We start from the raw sequence: 21,169 nt of genomic DNA, 5'->3' as shown, positions 1-21,169 counted from the left end.
TGATACAATTTGCTATTATATAAAATAACAGTCTTACATACTTTCTGGAGTGGGTGCATGCCCAGCTGACAGTACCTTCTCCGCTTCCTTTGCCTATTGTTAGCTTGAGCCTGAATGCTGGTTATTTAGAGAAAAGGAGATGCATACCTCACCCTAAATACCTCAATAACTCTGCATAAAGTTCTCTCTCTTGGTTTTTTTGGTTTTCTTTTTATTTTTGTTCTTTGCTTTAGAATAATTCTTTCCATTTAAGCTGGTTGTGGAAATTGGGATAGGACCTAATTGTTCTAGCCTCAGTTGTACCTAACCTTGCTACTAATAATTGAGAACCAATAAGAGAGAAGTGGGGATGCTTGGTTTTATTCCATGATTGATTGATCTGGTAAAGCTGTATAGGAATAGTTGAAATATTTCTTTCCTGATTATCTAAAGATATCTGCTAATGTCATCAAATAATTATTATAAAAGATGTCACTATTAGTTAAAGATAATTATTCTCGGTGTTTAACCATACCGTATATTTCTCACGATGCCTGAGTTTTGCCTGGATACAACCCATCTGTGTCATCTTCACCATGAATAATCTCAATTCATTTTGATGTCTTCAGATTTCAGAGCCAGTGAATGTGCCTTGGTATTCATAAATAGGTGGCACTAATAACATTTTGGAAATGACTGAGTCAATTAAAATGGTCACAAGCACTCAGAGTTTGCACTTATGCTTAACTCTAGAAGTTAGTGAGCCATATGTGCAATTCAGAGACATAATGTGTACCTGGAAGGATCTGGGCTGGTCTGGAAAAACCTGCACTCTGCCAAAACACCCAGTCAGTTCCACAGAAAGCCCAGACCATCTGAGTGTTTGCATAACACAGACAGAACATACTCATGCTTCACTGGGGGTTTTCCAGCTAAATTGGCCAGATGTTTTTGGCTTCTATTGATTCATAATATGTGCTTAGAAATATTTTTAATGACATCTGAATGCTGTGCCAAAATCTGTGCTATATATATAGACCACAGATATTCAGATATTTACATTCTCATGTATTCATTCCCTCAATAAAGATTAGTTGAGCAACCTTACATGACTAGCTGACCACCGCTAGTAATAAAAGAGCAGAACAGAGGAAAGAAACACTTTAGAGGTAAAGTCAGCCAGTAGTTTATATGCTTCGTAAAGATAGGAATTATATCTGTTTTACTTACCACGGTTTAGCCCACAATTAGGACAATACCTGGTAAATAATAGGGCTTGCTTAAAATGAATGAATGAAATGATAGATGTGGGTGGTAAGGGAGAGGAACCGGTTAAGTTTGACTTTTGGGTTTTTTGCTTGGGTGACTGGATGGATGGCAAAATTGCCCACAAGCAACACTGGAAAGGAGGAGATTGAGTGGGAAAGACTAGGAATTCAGTTTGGGGCAAGTTAAGCTTAGGGTGCCTGGGCAAGATCCAGGGAGAGAGATGCAGAAGGCTGTCGAACACACACTCTTGAAGCTCAGGCATAAAAGACGTGTGCAAGGGAGGTGAATCTGGCAGTCATCAGAATTTGAGTGCTAATTGAACCACGAGAGTGAAAGCAGTCACTGTAGGGACTATGGAAAATAAAACAAGAAGAAGGCACAGGACAGACCTTGAGGATCACCAGATGGAGGTGCAAGAGAACAAGGATCCCATGATAGAAACAGAGAGGAAGCAAAGTGGGCAGGAGAGAATTAGGGAATGCGGTGTCATGGAAGCCTAGAGAGCAGAACATTGGAGAAAGATCAGCAAAGTCTAACATAGCCAAGAGGCCCAGCAACATGAAGCTGAAAAATTGCCTATTGGAATTGAATTGAAGAACATCATTGGCAAGAGACAGGTTTGAGAAGGTGGTGAAGTCAGATGCCAGATTGTCACAGTTGATAAGAGAGAGCTCTGGGTTTCCAAGAAGAACCCCAACTCCACCCCTGTCCTCTCCTCCCTATCTATCTCAGGAGTCTGTCAATGATTTGGAGGAGCAAGAGGAATCACTAAGAGTTATTTCTGGCCCCTTATGTGAATTTTCCAGTCCCTGTCTGTGCCAGCAGATACTCCTTTAGTTTTGGTGTCGTGCATCTTCCCTGCCATTATATTTGTGTCCATTTGGGTTCAAATTGCTGGTTTGACCCAGTCTGGGTTCTAGCGCCCCAGTTGCTCTTGGGCACCCTAAGCGCTCATCCTTTGCCTCCCTGACTCCTGACACATGCAAGGGGTTCTGCCCATTGATTTGACGTCTTGGCGTCCTGAACCCTGGCTCAGTTACCAGTGAGGCTTCCTATGCTCGGAGCTTCTGAGTGGAACAAAAGTAAGAAAACTAGAAAGCAGAAAGTTTACGATCGCAGGTGGACTATTGAAATTTAAGGTTACCAAAGTAAAAGTAGGTAGGTGAAGTAGACCAAAAGTGAAAATTTTGACGTGGGGGAGGATGTGCAGAAATGTCAAGGCTAGGGCGTTGGATGAGTATTCAACATGGTCATTGAATCTTTCAGAATAAAGACAAGATTTAGGATGAAAATGAAGACTTAAGAAAAGGGTCCTTATATTAAAGATCCTATTTTTCCCTTCTAGTTGCAGGCTATAACTAAAATCTAATTGTGCTCTTGAGCTCTTGTGGATTAAATTATTTAACAGGCCCTCAGTATTCTAGAAGATGGGGTGTAGTAACAAGAAGAGAGACTTGGTCCCTGTTCTCCAGGAGTTTACATTTTAAAGGAATGGGGAAGTCAGACAATTAACCAAAACACGTAAGTGCTATGAAGGAAATACAGATATATGACTAGGGGCAGATAAAATTACTGCATATTGGGTTGTGAGGGGCCGCTGAAGATTCATTTTGAGTACTGAAAGGACCCTACATGCAAATAACCAGGAGAAGAGCACTGTAGACAGAGGAGACAGCTAGTGTAAAGATCCTGGGGTGGGACAAAGGTTGGTGTGTTAAAGAAGAGCAAAAAGGCCCAAGTGGCTATAGCATAGTGAGCAGGGAGAAGTGGGTGCAGATGAAGCCAGAGGAGACGGGAGCTTGATCCCGCAAGCCTGATTGATTTGAGGTTTCATTCTAAGAGAAGTGATAGAAAGGTTCTAAGCAGGTCAGTGACATGATCTGCTTTAGATTTTTAAGAGATCACTTTGGCTACCTTGCAGAGAACGGATTGGAGGGGGCAAGAAGGGACTTAGCAGACAGACTGCATCTTAGACTTAGCGTTTACAGGAGGATACCAAAGGGTGAAGCTTTGATGTCACTATAAAATGTATTGTGTAAGGATATTCATCATTTTAACTTGATTTTTATGATAAGCGATATGCCAAGAGAGGTGGAGCCACTCTTTTAGAAGCCAAGCTCCTTTTTGGAGCCTGGGGTCTGTCCCTCAGATATTGTAAAATTCTCACTATCAACCCATCTAAGCCTTTCACATTCATCATAGCACCAGAATCCAGGCATTTTTCTACTCCTCCTCTGGGCCTTTTAAAGAATGACCTAGAGATAGTCACATATGGGACTTCCATTGTATATATTAATTGTTTTTACGCAATAGACTGACTTTGGTCATTACTGTTATCAAGAAGTCAATATGTGTACCATGAGGATTGAAAAACGTAGATGGAATTTCTATATTCCACACAATGAATGGAAAGCAAATATGTTTCATTGCCAGGAATATAAATATCCATAAGCCACTAATGCTAATAGAGGTAGAGAGTTGGGGCCAGGTACCATGTTGGGAGCATTGCTCACATTCTTTCCATTTAATTCTCACATCAGCCTTACAGGGTAAGTGTGATGTGCCTGCTTTACAAATGAGAAAATTGTGATTCGTAAAGATTGATTAATCCCTGAAGGTCATGTATCCAGTAAATAACAGAGCTGGAATTAGAACTCAGTTATTTCTGACTCTAAAAACCACATACTTTCCATCAGGCCTTCCCTTTGTGGCCTTAAGGTATATGCTGGATTTTTACCTTGCTTCCAGGTCAGTCAGTCATAAAAAGGTGTGTATGTGTACGTGTGTGTGTGTGTATTCACCCTCTGAAGTTGGGTCACTTGCTCACCAGGGATATTTAGAAATTTTCTGTGAAAGCTCCAGGAAATGACCAGATTTTCCTCCAGCTAGCCTATCATCCCAGGTAGCATCTGACTCTCTGAGTGTCCTTGTGATAATTGTTGGCATGGAAAAGTCTAAGCTGGAGAGTCTCTCGCATCTACTGAGTGATAAAACAACGATTTGATGTAGCCCCACTTGGACTGGAGAATGTTGACACCAGAAGAAGAGCAAACGTGGAGGGAGTGGGGCTGGCTGGGCTGGAAAGCAGGATACAAGAATATATTTAGGTTCCTGTATCTTCATCAATCCCAACTAGGCCTTTTCGTAGATCTTCTTGTCTGTATCCATTGGAAGAAGAGACAGAATCCTCATCTGATCACCTTGCTGATCAAAACCCTCATGTTGTTGACCTGATGTTGAGGGTCCCAGCCTCCTCACTGTAGACTGGTTAGTCCTGTAGCCTGGGAGTCTTGTGATCCTGGGGCAAATCTCTGCAGGACCCAAAATTTGCACATTTGATAGTGGAAAGGGCCTGAAAGGAAACTCAAGGGAACTGAATGATAGCCCTGATTTCTCCACTTACTACTGCAAGGCCTTGGGCAACCGCTTCTCCCCTCCACGCCTCAGTGTTCTCATGTGTTCAATGGCTGGACTGTACGGGACAATCCTGACACTTCTTTTCGGTTCTGACACGGCCCCATTCAATTTCTCCACCTCAGACTCTCAGCAGGTTGGGAGTATGTGGCTACACTGGTGAGTTACCTACACTTCCAGATCCTACCACCCAAAGCCCAGAGAACAAATAATTAGCCAGGAATCAATGGGAGCTCCCGCTGTTTACAGCTATCCTAGTGAACTGTCTTAAAACATCAATATCAAACTCAGAAACAAGAGTTAAAGCAAAAAATAGTGTTTGAGGTAAAATCTCACCTAACTAGGGAATGAAATTTACCCTTTCCCTCAGCATTCTGGATAACTGAGTTTTGATTACATGGATATTAACAGCCAACATCATTACAAATACCTTGCTTTTTTTCGGGATCCTGTTTTCAACATGACTACTAAGTTTCCAGTTGAGTAATATTGATCCCTAGGGTTTGTTTTCTTTCCTTCTGTTTCTGCCCCTAAAAGGCAGTATGCAAACTACGTGGCAGGCCCCCCTTTTCATGCATTCAAATGCCCACAAGAAAAAGAACTCTCTCAATTCAAATTCATTTTCCTTCTATCGTTCAACTTGGGCCAGTCAGTCCCCCCAAGATGTTCATTTGTTCCCTCATTCATTCAGTCATTTGTTATTCAACTACTTGTTGAGCAACTACAATTTGCCAGGCACTGTGCTGGGTCCTGGGGATAGAGAGATGAAGAAGGTTCAAGCTGTCCAGGAGCTCACAGCCCAGTGGTATTACTAAAAGGTCAACTGGCCCAGTATGAACGTTGCTGTCAGTAAAGCAGGACAGTGTAGTAGAGGTTGGTCCAAGATAATCAGAGAAGACCTTCCCAAGGAAGTGACTGTTAAGCTGAGATCCACAGCCAAGCAGAGGTTCACCAAGAATGAGGCACTAAGACCCCACAAGGAGGGGAACAGCAAGGCCACCATCTAGGCCTGGGATTCTGCTGCTCAAGAACAAAGCACAGGCTTCTCTTTCCCCACAGAGAACTCTGACCTGAAATTCCTACCCCTAAAAAGGCCTGAAATACTGGATGTTGGTCTTAAAGAGGAAAGTGTGCTTTCAGAACTTACTGCTCTGTGATAAGCTGCCGAGTATCTCATTGTCCATCTTCAGTCTCAGTATGCAGGAAATCACAGGCAAATTTTTCTCAGTAGGTAATTTATTTTTAACCATTTTAACATCAGATTAAGCTTTGATGTTCATTGGATGGGACATCTGCAGGAGTAGAGAACATGGAGGCCTTTGGACATTTCCCTGAAGTCAGTCTGTACTCTTCTGGTAAGAAGGCTTTTCTTACAACGAACCCCCCCCCCACCCCCCCGCCCCGGGCTGTCCTTAGCCCTGACTCAGAAGATAGCCACTGAGGTCAGCCAGGACAAATCATTAGGGGGGTCTGGTTTTTCACTCTCTTCAGAAAGGCAAGTGGATGGGAAGCCTTCCAGGGAATGCTGAGTGGATTAAACAGGCAACTTGATCCATTAATTTTGACTAATCATTCTTTCTTTCTCTGAAGTTCCAGGGGTAGAATAAGGTGGAAGAGATAGAGGCAGAGAGGTGAGTTTGTGGCTCATATAGAAACTGCAGATCTGGAAATGCGCATTTAAGTTGGCAAGTGTGTAAGATGCAGCCTGTGGTTACTCCACAGCCAACAACTGGCTGAAACTTTTCTAAACAAACTAGTTGAACTCTCCTTTCACCAGGGATTGACTAGTTGTTTGGGGAAGCCATAAAATTGTGGCCTGAGGAACTGGAACCAACTAATGTATGGTATTTTAAATATGTGAAGATAGGTAGGAAGAGAAAGCAAAAATCTAGATTTTTTTCTGACTTCTTTATTTCCTCAATTTGAAAAACTAGAATTGTGATTTAAGTTTGATTAATCTTGGTGCAAATTTTGCTAAGATTCTTCATTGTAAAATTTCTTTATTGAGCTCCTTCAGAATTTTCCCATCTTTTCTCTATCGAGGATGCCTTTTATTGTTTTGACCCAGGGCAATTCATGTGTATGAAGGTTTTTCTTTCCAAATAAAATTGCATTTGGTGTGAATGAATTTGTATTCCCATTTTTTAAAGTGATTTGTCACATATGTCGTGATCCATCATTGCTACCCCTCTGCACAAGGAAATGAGAGTTATCACCCTAACGTGATTTAATTCCAGCCTAGAGCAAAGACGCTTGACATTTTTGTTGGCCTAAACAGCCTCATCTTGGCTGTTTGTGTATTACTTCCTTTTGCTTCACCAAGGGTTAAAAAGGAACTACAGTGGTAATTCCTTGGATATTGATGGAACTTTTTGAAAGGTCCTCTCACATTGCAAGGATCCTCAAACTACTGTGAATTCCAAGTTATAAACCATTAGACTCTGTTGTGTCTTTCCCATTCTCTCACTTTTATGTCACCTTTAGTCCCGTAAAAGATCTCTTCACACCATGAGACGATAAGGGCTTTGTATACATCATATGTGGTAGCACCCACTCAGGATTCCATGTCTTGGGGATACTTGAGCTTGAACAGGACTACTCTTAAGTGATAAACTCAGAAACAAACATCAGGGATAATCATGGCCCAGAAAACCTAAATTATTTAGACATTTCCAATAGAAAAGTGTGCAGTAGAGGTGCCAGCCCGGTGACGTAGCCGTTAAGTTGACACACTCTGCTTCATCTGCCTAGGGTTCACTGGTTCGGATCCTGGGCCTGGACCTACGCACCACTTATCAAGCCATGCTGTGGCAAGTGTCCCACATATAAAATAGAGGAAGATGGGCATGGATGTTAGCTCAGGGCCAATCTTCCTCAGCAAAAAGAAGAGGATTGGCGGTGGATATTAGCTCAGGGCTAATCTTCCTCAAAAAAGAAAAGTGTGCAGTAGAAAAGTTAGGGTATGAGGAAATAGAAGCCACAAAGTCCCCAAGACATAACAGTTTGACTCTAACCTGAGTAGTGTCATCTTTTCCCAGGTTCGTCCTGCCATAACCAGTGAAAAGTAAGAAAGGTTGGATTCTTGAAGGGCGGTAGTTTGTAGCTCCGTTGGAACCAAATTAAGGAAAGCATCAATAACTAAATTGAATTGGTAAATTGTACAATAGGAATCTGTAAAAAACTCAGATCTAGAGACTTAAAACACCAAACGTGAGCAATTTGTCAGCAACTCACAGTATCATATTTATTTCATATTCCTAAATGAAAATAATTACTACAAAAAGTCTTTAAAAAGATAAAAGTTTAACTAATTGTTTTATTTCAATTTTCCCCAAATTTCCAAGAAAACACATGCACATATAAACATGCAGACACATGTGTGTTTCATTTTACCCATGGCATTGACCTTTCTGAAATATCTACGTCTTTGAGGTTCACAGAAAATCTGAGCAGCTTATGTCCTGGTATATGTTTGTTTATTCATTTCCTGAACTGAAATGATCGAGGCTGTCAACCCAAGGTCATTCGGTCAATGAGATAGTGGTCACCTCTCCAGCCACAGCCTATGACATTTTCACCCAGTCATTTCAGGGCTACAAGTACTTTGATTCACACCTATACTGTGGTCCCTTAAACAAACCATTAATGTTTCAGCTTCTCTCTCCCCAACTCATGAGTCACGTCCAAAACAGGAATCCTGCCTCCCTCCCTGGGCTCAGCCCATCCCTGTCGCTCACTCCACCCCGAACCCTGAGATGAAGTCAGTGCTGGGGTTTGCATATCTGTTCCACACATTACTAGGGATGTGATATTTTAAAAGCTAACAGTTGGCAGCTTGTCTCAAGTCATGTGGCTTCAAAGTGGCCACATCTAAAGATGTGCCAACTTCTGTTTCAGCCAATTCTGCAAAAGTTTAACAACTCTTTTTGATTAAAAATGGTGCAAGTGTGTCATGACTCAGGCACAATCACATTCCCCCGAACTGAGATTAGCATCTTTCTGAGGAACTCAAAGGATAATATCAGAGTGAGGAATCCTCAATTCGCTAATAGAGGATCAGTCAAACAGAGCCAGGCAAGCTTCTCAGGCAGATAGAACCAGTGTCAGACACCACTTGTCCTGGGGTAACCTGGCTCTGAGGTCTTTGGACCAGGGCTTGGGGATGAAATCTGGAATTGCCTCTGTGGGCTCTGAGTCTCCTTTCCTGAGAGTTCTGCCTAGTCACCTGGAATTCTGATTGGCCTGGAAGTTCAGCCACGCTGACTGGTTGCCCACACCTCATCCATAGATAACCAAAACCACTGTGTGTCCCAAACCACAAGCCAGTAGGATGAACCGAAGCCAGCAGCAAGGCATTTAATGTCAGGCAAATGACTCTGGGAAGAGAGCCTGCCATGTCTGGGTCCTAAATCCCAAAATAAATAAACTGTCTTACTGATCCCACTTATCAATATTAGTCAAAAGATCAAGAATAAGGTTGCGGGGTTCAAAAGAGTAGCAAACTAGTAAATTCTTATTGTGGAATCTGCCAGAACGAGGGGTATCTCCCCTGTCATTGTTTTATTCTCTTAATCATAAATGGATTGAAATTTCGGGACACAAAGTGACAAAGGCCAATCAAAGGAATTCACTCATCCTTTATGCCCTATCAAATGTAACATTCACACAATATTTGCAAACTTCCAGTTCTGCCTAAAGGTGGGAAGCAATGATTTTCCTAATAGCCTGGGCCACAGACTGGCATTATTTGCTCATGATTGAGGATTGGGAACCAGGCTACCGAGGGCTGCTGGCGTCCTGAAGCAGGCTGGCTGGAAAGGTCTGGACTGTTATTTCAGCAAACAGAGTGGACACTCTGACCCTGGTTATTGCATTTCTTGGAGCAGGATCTATGAGCTTATTATGAAAATTACTTAAACCTCTTCCCGGAGCAGTAGCCCATAGCCCTCCTTCCACAGGAAGATCTCATTACACCTTCTTTTGCTTTGCTTGGAAAACAGATTATGGTGACATAAATATCCAAAGGAAAAAAAAAGAGAGAGAAACTAAGTAGGAATTCTAACTAAGAAACCATCAGACATGGAATTTGAATGTGATATTTCATTTTCTCTCAAGTGTAGACAAGAAAAGTCACGACAATCTTGACTAACATATCTTGCTGAGGGAGAAGTGTCCAATTTGCTAGCACCTCCATTCCTCTAAGAAGGACAAGTTGTTACATGGCAGGCTCTGGGAAGCCCCACGTGGATATTTTCCTAAGGGTCCCCAATCATTGTTTACCCAAATGCCACTTAGAGCCTTCTTACAGAAAAGCATGACATCTTACATCCAAGAAAATCTCTACTCCCCCAGCCCTAGATTTGAGAACAAAATAGTTGTGTCTCTTTCAGGCACAGTAAATATTCTCCCTGAGTCCCTGATGCAAACCGTGGTAGACTAGATCAGCTCAAAGCTTTCCTATGACGTGAGCTTTCTTAAAAAGCACACAAAATAACTATTTAAAAAAACGAGTAGGAGTCTTCTCTTCTAGGGGTTGGATGGTAGTTTTAACAAATAGTAGAGAAAAAGTAACTCTAATGTGTACACCGGGTGCTCTCATTCAGGCTTAGTGCTTGTTCCTGGCAATTTCTTCTCACATCTGCTTGTAATGAAAGGACACAGGAAGTGGAATAGAAACTGAAGAATAAAATCTCTGCCTTTTCCACAACCCACACCCTACAGGCGGCCATTTTGAAATGGAGCCACAGAGGCCTCCAAGTTAGGCACCCGGAAAATGTTGCCATAAAGGCAATGGAAGGGTGGTCCAGGAGTTGGCTGAGGAAGCCTTTGGCCTTACCTGCTTCTGAGTGCAGACTCCAGCCTGAGACTGGAAACCAGCTGAGTCTTTGTAAAGGATAGGATGTCTCAACACAAGAGGCTAAGGCCCCATAAAGAGGCCCCAAGCCTGCTAGACTTGGCATCCTCTCCAGGTCTTTCCCAAATCAGCAATGAGCTGGTCCTCACTGTGAGACCCTGATCACAACCACCTACAGCTGATCTCAAACCTGCCACGTCCATCTCCCAGAAGAGCCAAACGGTGAAGCCCTTTCACTGATGACTTCAACTTTCTGCTTCAAGCTGGCTCATGGGAGATGCTCCAGCTGACAGTAGCCTAGGCATTGGTTCCAGAAAGGTCTTCAGGTTAGCGCTTTTCCATCTGTGATCTCTGGTGGCTTACTGGCCAGTACTGGGAGGTAGTAATGAGAGAAGCCTTCTCTGGCTTCCAGAAACCTGGATAAAATATCATATTGATGAGCATCATAAGCCTGCCTTTCAAGGCTCTTGCTCTTGGCTGGAATTTTATTCAACTATCATAGTAAGGCCTTTTATCTCCTGCTGATCAAAAAATAGGCATTTGATTGAATAGTAGGAAAATAAACTACTTTTATTTAATAAGCACAGTTTGGGAAACATAATCTTTTCAAATTTGGAGTCCATTTGGGACTCCATTTGGGAGAGAAAAGGAAAAAATAAAGGGGCTTTTAGTAAGAAGAGATTGGAAAGAATGCTCTAAAGAACCTTTCACCCATCCATTCATTCATTCCTGCCACACATACTTATTAAGAACCTACCAAATGTGCCAGATGCTAGAGATGAGTTATGGATGAAACATAGCACCTGACTCTTAAGGAGATCAGAGCCTAGAGGAACAGACAAACACACTATTAGGCAATTACAATACATCACAGTAACTGCTATGTTAAGGATAAGTGCAGGCTTAGAATAGGCTTCCTGGAGGAGGTGACGTCTGAATTAGTTTATAAAGTAGCAATAGGAAGGGAAACTAGATGCTACATGTTCCAGTGCATGAGATATAATGGACTGAGTAATTGTTTAATAGGTGATATTGTGGCAGGTGTCTAGGCCCCAGCATGGGGTCAGAGGCCATTTGCATTTGGTCTGATTCTGTGCAGTAGTATGCTCAGGACATGGACAAACTAGAAAGCCTTGTGCCATATGTGGACACCATGTCACCTGTGGAGCCATTGGGGAAATCAAAGCTGTTAGTCTGAGGAAGAAAACTCCAAACACTTGAAGGTGGCCATATGGAGGGAGATAAAGAGATCTTATTCAGAGATCAGAAACAGGTCCACTGGGCAGAAGTTGCGAACAAAAGCAGGGAAGAACTTTAGAGCACTGTTTCTCAAATGGCATTCCATGGAACATGTAGAGGTGATTCAAGCAAAAGAGGGTTTTGTGGTTACAGAAGTTTGGAAAATGCAGAGTCCAAGTCTCATTTCTGCAGAACTTATCAATGTCTTTATTTCAGTAATGTGTACTATGAGACTCCGATGAGATAATATAAGAATTTTTTCATTCAGCAAACATATATGGAGCGGCCACTTAGTGCCAGGCATTGGCTTAGGCACTGGGGACAAAGAAATTAACAAAAGAGACAAAGTTCCTTTTCTCAAGGGGAGTAGTCACGAAAGATGATAGTAAGCTAATAATGGATTCACATTTCCTAAACTGATTGGTCCACAGAACCATTCTGCAAAGATGCATCCCTTCATTCTTGTGTTCTTTGGGACACATTTTTTGGGGACTAGTTAATTAGGAGGATGTAATGATGAAATAGAGTGGTGACTTCCCCATACTCCAGTGCTGAAACTATGTAAGCTGATTTAGTATGTCCATAGGGATGCTGTACAGGGTGTTTTGAGACTGGAATATGCGATCCACAAAACCTAATGTGTTTTTGACTCAACAAAACTGGATGTTTCTAGAGAGTACACATTCAGCCTGAAATCTCTTGGGGAAGAATTTATTTGCTGACACAAACTCATTAAAGAATACCAAGGGTTATGGCCATCCATGAAGTAATAGAGCCTGCAGAAAAAGCTTGTTTTCAGTGTGTACATTGACAAAAGACGATTCCCGAAGAAAAGTCTTCTCACCATAAACCAAATGATGAGCTTAAGGGGACTCATGGCTTGCCCCCCTCCATTCAAATGCAGTTTATGAAAGGATACCCAGAACCTCTGATGGTAATTTTTACCAAAACCCCAAGACTCTCAGGCAAGACTCTATGTTCAGAAACTAGGGTTCAGAATGGCCTCTGGTTCTCATCTGGACTATGATCTGTCTTAAGTACATTTGAGTGAAGAAGTAATTTCTGAAATGCCTACGGAGGGCATGGGTCTCAGTGAGGAAAATCTCAGGGCTGTAATTCTTTTTGTAAAGAGACTCAGACAAGAGAGGCCAGCTCACCCGCAAACTTTGATGTTTCCTGACATTGCTACTCCAATCTGATCTCCCTAATTCTGAAAACACCTGCTGGAATAAATAAATATATACATTTATTATTGTATATAAATATAATATATATTTCAATTACACATGGAAACATATATTCAAATATATGTATTCAATTATATATATATATGTATTACATTTCATTATTCTCATGGCATTTCCCATTTCCTTCCATTTCATCCATTTATTTTTCCTATTCTTTAGCCAATTGCTTAAGTTGTTTATATGAAAGAAGAGCCTCAAAATTTGGAGGTCAATTTAAGGTTGGACTCATATTTGAAAGCTTATGCTATTTTTTAACAGGATCCCAATCTCGTTCACATTGGTCTTGTTAGTTTAAAAACAGAGAGCCATATTTTATTAAAAATCACTTATTCCAGCATGATTCAAAATAGGCAAATCAGACATGCTATGCATTTCCCCAATACTACTTACAAATGAATCACTGTAAAGGTATCAGCACATGAATTTTTGGTGTCGGCAGCATTATCCCACTGAAGGTGAACGTGTGATCAAATTTCAGTGGCCACACTGGTGGAGGAGGAGAGGCATCACAGATAATCTCAAATTATAGCTGCCCCCAAAGTCATTCACGCTGAGCAGTGCATTGCGGGTTAAATGAAAGCTGATGTTCCCTTCCTAATCCCAACTTACTTGATTTCTTGCGTTGATGTTGGTCTTCCATAGAGCATATATGTCCTAAAGGTGTAGGGTACCACGAGACTGCTGGTCAAACAGCAGATACAATTGCTATATGCGATTGACAAAGCAAATGATCAGAAAAGGGATCACTGAGCATTGACTGCCTGCATAAAATACTAGAGATATAATTGCAAGGAATAAAAACAATTCCTTGGATGAGAAAAGAATTCTCCACCTCAGCATCATTGACATTTGGATGCAAGGACCCCTTCCCAGCTCTTAACAACAACCTGGTGGCAATGATGAAAGAATGACAGGCACTTCCAAATTCTTCTCATTTGAAGCAGCCACACAGATGGCCAATAGAATTTTATGAGGGGTAGGGGAACTCTGAAAGGAGGAGATTTTATTGGTCTCTGCCTTACAAAAGTGGTCAATGTTGCAGGCAACCAGGAAGCAACATCTATTCCTAGTTTCTCAAAGGTCCCCTTCAGACTAATGTCGGTCCCTGATGACGTTTCACCAGTGTCCATCAAAATGAGAAAAATGAGGACAAAGCTCATTAAATGAGTTATTCCTTAAGTTAAATGCATTCAACGTAAAGGACTGTCTCTTGTTCTAAGATTATATCATTCTCGCTGGAAGAAAAATGTCCTTTCTTTTATGAAATGATGGACATATTAGAGAGCTGTACTTGGGGTAATTGCTGCTGCTGCTGCTGTAATTTATATAAATAGGTCCCAAAAATATATTTTGAAACTCCCCTTCTCTATGAAATCCGAAGGTCCAAGAGCCACTGAAGTTGTAAGGGACTGGTAGAGCGGATAGGCTCAAATTAGTTCAAAGAAGGAAAATTTTAAGAAAATAAAAATTACAAAGAGAGGTAGAAATGTCTAACTATGAATGTACATAGATATTTAGCTCATGTCATCTCCAGCTTTTCCACCTCCTCTCCAAGACAGAAAACTAAATTTTGTCATTTTCCAAACTGTGTGGAAAGAATTTCCACCCAAGGAGCCAATGGGAGATCCACAGCGTGGCTGACAGTCCAGTCTGCTTTGCCTTCTGAGATGCTGTTAATAGCATTTAATCCCAGGGTCTCGAGCCCTCTGGACCTGCATGGATCCTGCTGTTCACTTTTCTGAAACATTGGTCCCTGCTTTCTTCTCTCCGCTCCAGCCCTCTGGTCCTGCCGCACCTCCCCCTAACATCTATCTTTTTCTCTGTGGTAGCCACCTTGGTACTCAGAGCTGAAATTAACTGCTTCAGTGCCCTAAAAGCATATACTTTACTTCCTTATGTTGGTAAATGCAACTCCAGCCTTTATCCTGGGACTGGAGAAAAGAGTATCAGTAAATTCTACCAGTGATGAAGCCCTAATGTAGAATTCTTTAGAGACCTTGAATATCTCCATGAAGGTTAAAATGAAGAATCCAACAGTACCATGAGAAGAATCCTTATGGAGTGGGCTACAAGTCTCCATCAGGTCAAAACCCCTGACTCCGGCTCTGGAGTCAAGGGATCTGACCCAGCTATGGATGAGCTGATGGCTCCTGAGCACGTCTCTCTGAGGCTCATGGATATAGGAAAGGTTCGGGCAGGAGGGCCTCCAGGTGCTCTGTCAGCTCTCACAGGCTGCCATTTGATGACTCCATCATCTTATCTCAGGCTCACCTGTGGTCTAAGCATGGCCGAGCTGGGAGGCTGGCAGAGAAAAGCAGAGGCGGTGAGTGCGTACAGAGGCAGGGAGTTTTCACTTGCCCAGCCTACAGATTCACAGCATCCTATATCCCCCCCTAAGGAAATCTCTTGGGGGAGGGGATGTCCTGTATCCCTTGAGCTCCAACTCTCACTCTTTTGCAAAGAAGTTGTCTTCAAGTGGAGCTATGAGCGAGCGTTGCACTTGGCTAGATCCAGCCAGGTGATCTTGTCACCTGCAGCTGAATCTCCAGGAAACAGAGGCATCCCTGCCAAACCTGGTGTGTCTTCATAAGCCAATGCTAGTTCTGCATCCATGTGGCCACACCCAATGACCAACCCGGGTGGTTGTGCCTCTCCCCACCTCCTGCTGTTTAACCCTGTGAAATGGTGAGAGGCTGCAACTGCTTGCATTTTTTGCCTAAAGGAAATTAAACAGATATATCTATATAAAAATATAGATATATAATGGTCTATGGGGAAAAACATATTTGTGAAGTGTGAAAATCTAACCATCTTTATTAAGTTGAAGGAGCAGATCCTGGGACATTTGGCTGCCTGTTCATGAGGAATGCTAGAAAAAAATGCAAGCCATGGGTCTGCCATGGGTCCCCAAGTCTCTCCACCACCATTAAAGGAAAGACCACGTGAACACGTGGACTCTAGATGGTTGGAGATGATCATTTTTGTGGACTCTTCAGATATATTTTACTTTCTGTTATTTGTATCAGTTCTCTTTCTCTCATACCAGGGATGTGCCTGGTTAGAGAAAGGGTCTTGACTAACATTTCCAAGCTGACAACTCTCCAAATACCTGAACCAAAGGAATTCAGTGCACCTACATAGAGGAAAGGGAAGCGTCCCTCTTGATGTGATATTTTGCCAGGTTGTGTTTCTCTGAACCAAATGCTAACTTATCAACTTCTGTAGGTTTCACTGAATACAACTGCATGGAATGCTATTACTGTTTGCAATGCAACCTGATCTAAAAACATTGCATTTCTTTGTAATCCAAAGGGGACTAGCAGGTTTATTGTGTTTGCATGTGCTTTCCCCCTAGACTCTGGCTGCCCTAACAAGAAATTCAATAAATCTACTTCCAAACCATCTTGCACAAGCTTTGCATGTCCAGTCTGGGCCTGAGGAAATTAACAAGAGAATAGAACATACCATCGACTTGCGGAGTGGCGATAAATTGAGAAGAGAGCATATCAAGCCATTCTCACTGATGTTTAAAGACTCCAGCCTGGAGCACAAGGTAGAGCTGGGTCTCCAGAGTGGCTCTTTTTCGGAAGTAAATCGTCGTCAACGTTCACGGGACTAGAGAGAGAGCCCAGGGGCCGTGGTTTTTGGTTGGTGTGTTTGTTGTTTGTTGGTTTGGTTTGGTTCTGTCTTTTCTTTTCCTCTTTGAAAATCATGAGTAGACTCAAGGCCATGAAAGGAGATGCCAGTTAGAAAAGAGAGCCTCAGCTTTGCTCTTTAAGGAAAAGATGACAAAAAGAACAAAAGCATTCCTTCCACTTTGCGATTATAAACTCAGGTGACATTAGCACTTGCCTTTGCTTTTAGGTGAATTCGCATCAATTGCAACCCTTCTAACATAAAACGTGAGGGCGCCCAATAACTTGATGTAAGCATTAGTGACAAACACTCTTTCTTATATTGTAGACACCTGTTCTCCCATTTCCCCAGTTTTCTGCTGGCTCAGAGCCCCTCTGATGCAGGCACAGTAGAAAGAAGATGAGTTGTGGATTCAGACTTGGGTCTGAATTCCATGTCTGCCACTCCGTTGCTAGATGACCTTCTGTAAGTGAAGTATTCTGTGAACGTGAGGTCCTCTCTGTACAATGAGGCTAATAAACATGCCTCTCTTATAGGTCATTAAGAAAGGCTCCAGGCCACGCCTTGATTAGGTTAAGCGTTCAAAAATGGCATCGGCATATTGATGATGATTTTTTCCCATGCCCCTCTCCCACCACAGCTCTAAATTGTAAGGTGCTGTGGGGAGGTGGGTGCTGTCCCTACTTAAAGGGGCTGCTCCTTGGCGCTGATGGAAGCTGACAGTGCTTCCTTGACTGAGCACAGGAGGCACTTGGCGTCTGCAGGAACCTCAGGCAAGAACAGCAGGGAATTTGCAAGCAAATTTCAGGAGTTTGCTCCAATACTCTGCAAAGCTCCAATGAGCAATTTTTTGTGAGTTTGCTCAGCTGCCAGGGCAATACTGCTTTGGAGAATTCACACTTCTGTGCACATGCACCGTTCCCAATGAGTCTCTTTGATAACTACCTAAAGGTTGCAAACTCCAAAATTAATATCTTCACCTGAGGCTCACAGTTTGAAATGTATTGTGTCAATGTACTAACAAAACAAAAGGAGAAGAAACATTTTGCCTCCATCAACACTGCCCCTAAAAATAGCCGGTGGACTTTTCTTATTCACAACGTAATTAAGGGCTTAAGGTCCAAATTAAATGCATTTTCTTTCTTGGTTGCTACACTGAAGGAGCTAGGAAAAGCAGGGTGGTCCTGCAAAGAATCTTGTGAATTAGCCTTTGTAAATACCTGTATCCAGAGCTATACAAAACCCTTTTATTCATTCTTGCTAAAGATGTATTTGCTTTGCTAATAACCTGACCCCTGAGGACTAGATTTTCTAATGTGTTTTATTTAATAGTGTCTGCATCTCATCTGCAGGCACCTGGTGATGAAGCAGGAATGAATGTAGGGGAGGAATGAGGCATAGTGTGCCCGTAGTTGATTTCGGTGACCAGGGGAGGTTCTTAGAGAAGCGAAGGGCAGCATCCTGAATGGACATGTGGACGGTCCAGCCTTGCACCATCTAGCGTGTGTGCTCTGCATTGCATGGGTTCCCCAGGGTGAGGACACCCTGCATCAGAAAACGTTCACTCCTCTGGTGTCACAGAGACATTCCTCACAGACTCTTGCTCCAAGCCGCTCTCTAGGGGCTGTGTTACTGCTGAGCAGAGAATATATAATAAGTAATAATTATTGGGTATTTACCAAATACCAGGCACTATTCTAAGCTTTTGGCACAAATTGACTAAGAACGATGGTATGAGGCAGAAGTTTTTATGAGCCTCGTTTTGTACTTGATGAAATAGAGACGCAGAGAAATGATTACATAGTCTGCCCAAACTCAAACTGTCAGTAGAGGGACTACGATCTGAGCCCACTGTGACCCCAAAGCCAGTGCCGTGTCTCTTGACGACGCTGCCTCTCCCGGGAGCCCCCCAGACTCACTCTCAGGCCCTTATATGAAGAAGACAATCCTGTGCTACCTTCATCCTCTCCTCTTTGAACTTTGGAAGGAGTGGGAGGCACGGGGAAGGGATTTGGGAGAGAGATTAAGTAGGAAAGGGTCCTAGAACCTTACCAAAATAATAACAAGGCCTTCCAATCCAAGGATTCCAGTGTGCATCCACTCTGTGCTTGTGTTGATGTATATCAATTTATCCTCAGAGAAACATTACTATCCTGCTTACGAAAGAGAAAACTGAGCCCCTAGAGGTTAAGCAGAGGTCGTGGATCTCAAAATCTAGCTGCTATATTTCGCTGACTGTAAGGTACCATCCACTGTGAGATGCTCCATTTTCTATGCAGCACTAAGAAAAATCACCCAGTGTGGAGAGTCTAAGAGGAAACGCTCCTTCCCAGTAAGCTGGGTTCACGCCCTCAGAGTAAGAATGAACAGGAAAAAACCCACCGAGCAGACGAGGAGAGTGAGGGAACCCACGTGCCTGTATGCTGGTATCGGTTAGATAGAAAAAAGAGCTCTCCAGAAAGTTAAACTCCAAAATGGAATCTGCATAGATTTGCCGCCTGAGTTCACGCTCTGAATGTGGTCTTAAAAAAAACACTAAAGTCAGGCAGAGAATTTAATTTAAAGTGGTCCCGGGTTGATATTGCCCCCTGGCGACCAGCAGAAGCAATCGCAACCTCCCCGGAAGAACAAACGTTTCTAAGCCTGTTGCTCACCAGTGTGATGATTAAAGGGATGCTAAAACGCAGGGGGAAATTGTGCACCTTAGAATTGTTGAAATATACACAGTATTTGTGACTCCAAAGGCTTTGCTCTTCCCACTGCCCTCCTCTGCTTCTTAGGTGCAAGTTTGGACCCTAAAATCATGTTTTCTGAAAGGAAAAATGGAAATGGAAACAATGATCTTACCCTTGGAAATTTCGTAGGAAAGGAAAGGCGTCATTCTGTTTGAAAGACATAAAGATATAGGAATAAGGGAACCCGTTCACCACTCCACCTTTATTAGTGAATTAAAGAATACGAAAGCTCCTTTGAAATGTCATTCAGACACTTCCTGGTCACATTTGCTTATAAAAATTGGCATATCTACCAACACTGTTATGTGAAATAGGACTTGTATTTCCTTCCTGGTGTTCCATGAACACTTGCTGAGGGAAGGAAGGCTCAGGTTAGGGAGAATATTGGAGGAGACTGCCTTGCCTTCTGGTCTCAGGAGATTTATTTAGAGCTCTAAGCGCCAAAAGACATGGGTCAGCTTTAATCTCACTTAGCAGTGGAGTTTCAGGAAAGAAGATCATAAAGTTCTGCCATGCAGTTTCATGGTGGGTCACACACACATGCACGCACACACTGGAATTTTTTTAGTTAAGCTTCGGAAGAGCATGCTCGTGACTCGTGTGGCTTAGCCAAGATTGGGCAGCACATTTTCCCCTTCTCTGTGCCTCTGTTTCCTCCTCTGTGAAATGAGAGAGTTGGAGAGCTCCTAATATCTTTCAGCAGTTGATGCCATGAGTCTGTCAGTTCCCTGTGACCATGGTGACCATATACCCTGGTTTGCCTGAAACAGTCCTGGTTTACATCTATTTTCTAAATGTAATTATTAGGAGCACTTCTTTTCACTTGCAAAAATCACCCCTGTGGGTGACAAATCACGTGACCCAAGGCTTGGGACTCAGTCAGATTAGAATTAGTGGTACTTAGCATCTTCGCTTCCCAGCAAGCCCAGGTGGACTTTCTGAACAGACCCCTGGATGGGGCAGAGGAGCCTAATCCAGTCATCAGAGGTCCCCTCCAGTGCCTCCCAAATTTCACAGAAGAATTCTCTACCCTTCTTTAGCCTCGAGCTAAAATATTTCCTAAGGGAGCTTACAGATCTCAGGGGCAAATAAAAATTATAATCATGATAAAGAGATGTAGAAAACATGACGTGTATCAAATACTGTCCATCGTATTGGATTTGTTTTTCTTTTCTTATATATGACTTTTTTCTTATTTAAAAAAAAAGGTGTGCATTTTCACTAATGGAAGTTTATACTGAGCAGAGAAGGCAAAAAGAAGAAAATGACATCTCTTGTGATCTTACAACCCAGGATAACGCTGTTAACATTTTGGCATCTGTCGTGCTAGTCTTACATGAGTGTGATTCTATATACTTACCTATGCAATTTTTTATTAAAATGGGACTGTTTGGTATATAGCTTTGTAACATAGTGTTAAGCATTCTTTCCTTGAGCCTTTTTCCACATTATTAAATGTTACAAAATAATTTTTGTAACTACATATTATTCCGTTGCATGTTTTAATCATTTTTTACTTTTTTCTTAGTTTTTCACTATTGCAAATTATAAACTGCAGGGGCCGGCCTGGTGGCACAGTGGTTAAGTTCACACGTTCCGCTTCCCGGCGGCCCGGGGTTCGCCAGTTCGGATCCCGGCTGCAGACATGGTACCACTTGGCACACCATGCTGTGGTAGGCATCCCACATATAAAGAGGAGGAAGATGGGCACGGATGTTAGCTTAGGGCCAGGCTTCCTCAGCAAAAAGAGGAGAACTGACAGTAGTTAACTGAGGGCTAATCTTCCTCAAAAAAGA

General features: G+C 42.5%; 1 protein-coding gene across 5 annotated transcripts in view; it reads left to right on the top strand.

The window, feature by feature from the left end:
* The window catches only part of ADCY8 (adenylate cyclase 8), a 216,953-nt gene that overhangs the window by 116,502 nt on the left and 79,282 nt on the right, over positions 1–21,169 (top strand). For 3 of the 5 annotated variants that reach the window (XM_070630986.1, XM_070630985.1, XM_070630989.1), the window contains exon 8: positions 16,358–16,555. The exons of the other annotated variants lie outside the window; for them this stretch is intronic. In XM_070630986.1, the coding sequence (XP_070487087.1) occupies positions 16,358–16,555 (198 nt within the window). The remainder of the gene's footprint in view (positions 1–16,357; positions 16,556–21,169) is intronic. 5 annotated transcript variants of the gene reach the window in all.

The sequence above is a fragment of the Equus przewalskii genome, chromosome 8 (genome assembly GCF_037783145.1).
Source record: "Equus przewalskii isolate Varuska chromosome 8, EquPr2, whole genome shotgun sequence".
Taxonomy (NCBI): domain Eukaryota; kingdom Metazoa; phylum Chordata; class Mammalia; order Perissodactyla; family Equidae; genus Equus; species Equus przewalskii.
Note: the sequence above shows the minus strand (reverse complement) of the source record. Positions and strands in the feature narration are given on the sequence as shown.